This window comes from Anabas testudineus, chromosome 18 (genome assembly GCF_900324465.2).
Source record: "Anabas testudineus chromosome 18, fAnaTes1.2, whole genome shotgun sequence".
NCBI lineage: Eukaryota > Metazoa > Chordata > Actinopteri > Anabantiformes > Anabantidae > Anabas > Anabas testudineus.
Genome location: NC_046627.1, coordinates 19,320,372 through 19,326,398, shown reverse-complemented (window position 1 = coordinate 19,326,398; position 6,027 = coordinate 19,320,372). Strand labels below are relative to the sequence as shown.

The window sequence follows — 6,027 nt, the reverse complement described above, 5'->3', positions numbered from 1 at the left end:
ATCTTGTGAAAAAGAATGTTCTTTCGCATCTATTTGATTTTTGGCACAAAATCAACAATGATGTTCATGCAGACCTGCCACTTCTCATGCCAGCTCAGTTAAAGAAATTACATCACAGCTCTTTTCAGATCAGTAAACATTACAACACTCCCCAGTCTCCCCTGCATATACTGCAGTTCTTCAGCTAGCCACACTGTATCACATCTGTTTAAAGTGCTGTCATTGAAAGTCTTCAGGTAAGAAGTCAGCTGGTAGCTTGTTGTTCTTCGTTAATGTACTCCATGCTGAACATGTTGTTTCTTTGAATCATCTAACAACATTACAAACCTTGATGTTAAATGTCTAATGCATTAGGTCCATAGGTATCTACTGTACATCTGCTTTGCTTTTGATCCATGTCTGTCATGACTCATATACTTACATCACTTTCTGTATTGGCTTCCCATAGCCATTTCTCAGTGGAGCCCAGACAGTACTCTTGGTTCGTGTTCTTTTTCAGGGTTACAACCTCCCGCTTGTATGCAGGGGTATATATGTTTGTTGTACACTCACTATCTTGTGCTTCACGCTGCAGACTACTCTGACACTCTGCATGGCTGTGGCGTAGTTAGCTTGAATCGCACACACTCTGTATCAACCCCACAAAAAGACTACAGAGCCAAACTTTCCATCTTAAATACATTTTTATTTGCACATTCTAATATTATCTAAATCATCTTATCCTCTAGCATCTAATATAATTTATCTTAAAAAGTAAGATACAGTTTCCTTTGTCCCTCCAATCTGAAAGAAAATCTCCCAAAAAATCCATTGAATGACATTGAACATTGCTCTGAGCTGATACATGATGCCGAAACTGATGATTCAGATGGTAAAAGGGAGCCTGAAAACACTGTTGCTGGACCTTTTTCAACTTTTGGTTAGTTACTTTCAGTTTCTCTTAAACACTTACCAGAACCCACATGAATACAGGATGGTTCTGGATCTATAAATTAATATTTTATTTATTTTACACACAACCTGGACTTAATGCATTGTTTTTTTATAGTTGTTGTTGCGTTATTTTGTTTTAATCTCTGCATTTTGGATCAATAAAATGTTTTACAGCAGCTTTTAATAAAACCAGCACAGGAGTGGTTACATGCCAAAACACTGGTGGTGGCATGTCAGATACTTTCACACAATTAAAAACTATTGTGCGAAGTTGAATGAGGAAAATAATTCACACAGAAACCATAAACTCAACAAAACAATATTAAAACAATATGTAGTAATGTAATAAATTCATATTTGCTAACAATATGAACAACAATGTATGTACTGAAACATGCTTCAACAGTCACAATTTTCCTCCAATTTGGGAAAGTACCATATTTTTCACACAAATGCTTACGTATATTAATTCATAGATTTCAGAACTTCAGCAGACTCAGTAGAAAGTGAATCACTTGCTACAGACTGAGGCCACCTGTTTATGGTATTTCTTCCTCCATACAGGTATGGACGTCTGTCTGGGGGCGACTCCCCTACTACATGGCATGTATTCTTCACTTGTGATCAAACACTTTTTAGTGAGCTTAAGACACACAAAACAAAACTCCTTGCGGCATTGAGGACAGACAACATTTTTACATTGAGTGTTGTCGTGTTGCAGCAGCATGCCACATGTGGGACAGGCACGCATGGAGGGACATCCAGTGACGCCTTCCACAGACTCAAAGGTGGCGTCCGGGCAGTGTCTCAGTATGTTTACTGACTGGTTGGTGCAGCCATAGTTTGCACAGCGGTCTGAACGGGGAGCAAGACCCCTCCATTTTTTCAAACACTGCCAGCAGAACTTAAAGGTCCGTCCTTTGTTAGCAGGACAAACTGTGCAGCAGACTCTCAGATTGGACTGACTCCTTCTCATTACAGTACATTTGCATTTGGGACACTGACGTGGTAGGTGGTGAAAGAGAGAAATATGTTTCCACTGTTATTGGTATGCAGAGAAAAATGTAAGCAACACAGTTCCAGATAAATTCTGTGTTAGTTTCAATATGACACTTACTAATTTGGTAGGAAAGGACCTGGCAGCATTAGAGGTCATGGTTTTTTCAAAGAGCTGCATTTCCTCTGGGGTCAGTAGAGCCATTTTACAAACCTCCTCATAAGACCACTCAGCGTTACAACCACTCTGTCCACACACAAATCTGCTTTTACCCTGCATGGAAATGATGAAAAAATACTTATTTAGCATATTTAACATCACAAGTTCACATCATTGAACAGTATGCAACATTCCTGCAATGAAAACCATGGTCTGGTACAGGTCAACAACATCAAGGTAAAAGATCTGCACCCACAAATCAGGATGAGCTAGAGTTGAGTCTTAGAGTTGGGCAAGGTTCTAGGTGGGTTGTAGCATGACTAAAACTTAGGCCTATTTTACACCTGGTATTAAGTGGACAATGCTAAATATCTAAGTGTAAACAGCTTGTCGAGGTGGTCTGGGACACATTTGTCCACATCTTTTTAGTAGTGTACAGTAAATGTTAAATGTGACCTGTGTGGTTGGAGTGCCAGTGATACAAGACACTTATTTTTTGAGCAGACGAATCTGATGCATCTTAATAACAAGAGTAGGTTGCTGAGGAGGTTGTTAGAGCAGCAATGAAGATTTTGTCTTGTTTGTGTTGTGTATCTACATGCTGCACTTATGTTGGTGAAGGGTTTTTCTTGATATAATTGTGTTTTGTTAAGTTGCAGCACATTGAAATATTGTCACCAGTAAGAATTAAATGCTTTGTTTTTTTGTGTACTTTTTCTCCTGATGCGGTCTCTGATTTAGCATCTTTCGTGACATAGTTACAGCTTCTGACAACATGCGTAAATCTACATTTAGTAGACGCTTTTTTCCAAAGCGACTTACAAGTAGGGTACAATGGTAGACAGGGCAGTGTGAGGAGGAGCCTAAGGATCCTACTGGAGGTAGGACCACAGCTGGGATTTGAACCCCAGTCTCCCACATGAGCCACATCATCACTACACTAACCAGCAAATCATGCGTAAAAACTCCAAAGTTGAATGAGTTACCTATTGTCAACCTGTGCCTGTGAAAATATAAACTTTATTTTTAAATAAACTCATTAATAATAACCTACCTGGTTTAATAACCTGCGGCAGCAGTTCTTCAGAGATGTCGGAGTCACAACATGACCACAGGACATCAGAGCTCTGAGAGAAGTGGACCCTTCACACGAAACTGAAGATAAAACACAAAGAAGCTGGATCCACGACCGAAAAATGAAGTCAACGGTGTAAAACATCAAGTGATTCATTAACTACTAGAAATGTATTGATCGAAGCTGAATACTTACAGTCTGAAGCATCCTCTCTGTCCACAAATGTAAGCGAGGACTCGTTTGGGTCATAACTTTTCTCCTTTAAAGCCATTTTACATCGATGTCTTACATTTTTTCTTGCAAAAGAAACGACAAACAACAGCAGCTGCCCAGTCGGGAAACTGTCTGTGTCTGTGGGTTTAAGATCAGACACGCGATCTGGTATCGAAAGTGTAAGAGAAACAAGCTGTGACTGACTCAGATGACAAGAAGCCACATACACCACACAGACAGGCATGTCTATAAAAGAATGTGTAAACATAATGATTTCATAACATTAAATATTGAAGAGACCAGTAGATTACAGCCGCAGTCTCAATGTGGCCAAATACATAATCCCCAGGTATTTATCAATATTACTATTTATTTATTTTCCTATTTTTCCTCAAACCAAATAGACGTCACCTCATCTGCAGGATAGTGAAATAAATCAGTCTTGCAAATAAAATCTATGCAACACGATGTATTAACTTTAATATTTTAGACAGTTGGATTTAAGTTAAATAAACAAAAGCTGGGTGTTTTCTATTGGTGCTCCCAGGTACATTCCCTGTTTCACATTCACCACACAGTTAAAGTGAATCTCTCATTATTTTCCCTGCAACCTGCTTTGCTTTGTTCAAAACAACAACATTAGAAGAACAAGCAGTCCCACTGATATTAAACATGAGATGAAGCTATCGACTACAGAGGTGTAATAATTCTTACTAATTGACATAATAATTAATTGACTGTAACTTTAGTGTTCATGTAAATCGACAACACATCTGAATGAAGTAAACTCTGATGTCTTTATTTCCTTCTGTCTGCTGCGCTCGTGGTTTTAGTTGCAAAATGACATAATTTCAAAATGAAACCATGTTAAAAAATAATGTAATATTGGTTTTGGCTGTACTGAATATTAGCTTTTAATTGCTGTAAAACAACAACTCTTAGCCAGATGTAAACACTGGTACTTTCCAGTGAGGCTGACTTGATCACAGCGAAAGTGGAAGTAATGTAAGAGGGCGGACACAGCTTATAAATAAAGCCTCTAGTCTTCAGTCTTCACTGTCAAGTCACTGAAGCTGAGAGGATCATAGCGATTAAAGCAGATACACTATGTCTGTCCAGGTGTGTTTGCCTTCAGGTGAAGCGACGAGCTTCCACAGGAGCGACACCATGACGGTGCAGCAGCTCAGGGACGAAGTGGTGCAGGAGACGCGCAGGATCCCAGGTACTGTAAACACTAAGAAGGACTTCCAGTAGAGATTAGTGTCGTGTTTAGTGCCTTCAAGTCCGTGCATATACAACTGTAAGTGATATGAATGTTATCCCATGTGTTTCCTCAGGCTTCATGTGTGTCCGTGCGGATGATGTGAGGCTGACTCTGAGAGGGGAGACTCTGGAGAACTCCACTCCACTGTCTAAATACAGGATCCAGAACTCTTCTGTCATCCACCTGGTCCTGAGGGTTCACGGAGGCTAAACAGAGACCAGCTCTTCTTCTTCCTGAAACAACTCTTTGCTCAGACTCCCAGCATTTTACAATTTTTCAGTCCTCGCTATGTTCGTCATTTTATTGAAATGATCGAATAAAGTGACACTTCTCATCTGAAGACGCTTGAAAAATCAGTGATAGTTGAATTCATGATCCTCTCCTCTGTTCGTTTATACTATGTAAATTATTACAGCTTACATGTTTATGGTAGATATAGATATGTTTGATAAATAAAAAGATCTTTTCTGAACTAACACTTTGTTTTTGTTGTGACGTGTCTTGTTGTCTGTCTAATCCGTTTCAGTCAGAACATGGAGGCTCATAAATAAAAATGAAAGCAAACAGGCTGGCACACATGAGCACAGTGTGGTTTGTCACATCAAATGTTTTGGGTACTTTTGCATTTTTTTTTTCCTTTCATTTTTGCTTTGCCATTTGTGATAAGTCATGTCAATGTCTGGATGTATAATTTCATCATTTATGTTTTATTTTATTCACTGCTCAGGCTTATTGCCTTAATTTACTATTGAAGTTATTGCATTGTTTTATTTTATTCCCTCTATTTTGGGTGTTGAGCAGGTTTTAAACAACAGGCTGCTCAGATACCAAAAACTGATGATGGCACATAGGTGATTTCCCACTCAGTCACTTTAAATGATAGATGACAATGTCTTTTGAAGCTGAACACGGAAGTAGATTTACACAGAAATACTCCTCTGGTATCATCACGAAGCAAATTCCAAAGTGTCCAGACGGAATAGGTGATACTTTGTGTGACATGAGGTTCAGTGCAAGTCCTTAAATGAAGACCCGAATATAAGAACCAGACAGTGGAACAGTGAAAAAGGAACAGGTCACAAGAATAACCACATTAACTATTAAAAATCTGGTCTACAGAATTACAGCTGATCTAAAGCTCTTATAAAACTATTATTGTTGTTGTTGTTGTTGTTGTTGTTTAACACCAGAATAAGAAGAAGAACCCAGGTTTCCACAGGTTGGCATGTTCTCCCAGTGTCACTGGGTTCTCTCTAGTTATTCCAGCTTCCTGTAAGTATCTAGAGAGAGAGACACCTGTAACAAGACATGAATGTTATGTTAGGTATGAATGTTTGTTTGTCTTTATTTGTTGGTTCTATGATAGACTGGTTGTACCAGGTTGTA

At 38.9% G+C, this 6,027-nt stretch overlaps 1 protein-coding gene across 1 annotated transcript; it reads right to left on the bottom strand.

Moving 5' to 3' along the window:
* Positions 1-693: 693 nt before the first annotated feature.
* Positions 694-3,555, bottom strand: LOC113157546 (probable E3 ubiquitin-protein ligase RNF144A). The gene is made up of 4 exons (XM_026353106.1): positions 3,360-3,555; positions 3,144-3,244; positions 2,051-2,203; positions 694-1,933 (listed from the first exon to the last, which is right to left on the bottom strand). The coding sequence occupies exons 1-4, from the start codon at positions 3,433-3,435 to the stop codon at positions 1,445-1,447; spliced, it is 819 nt and encodes a 272-aa protein (XP_026208891.1). The 5' UTR covers positions 3,436-3,555; the 3' UTR covers positions 694-1,444.
* Between the last annotated feature and the right edge of the window lie 2,472 nt (positions 3,556-6,027).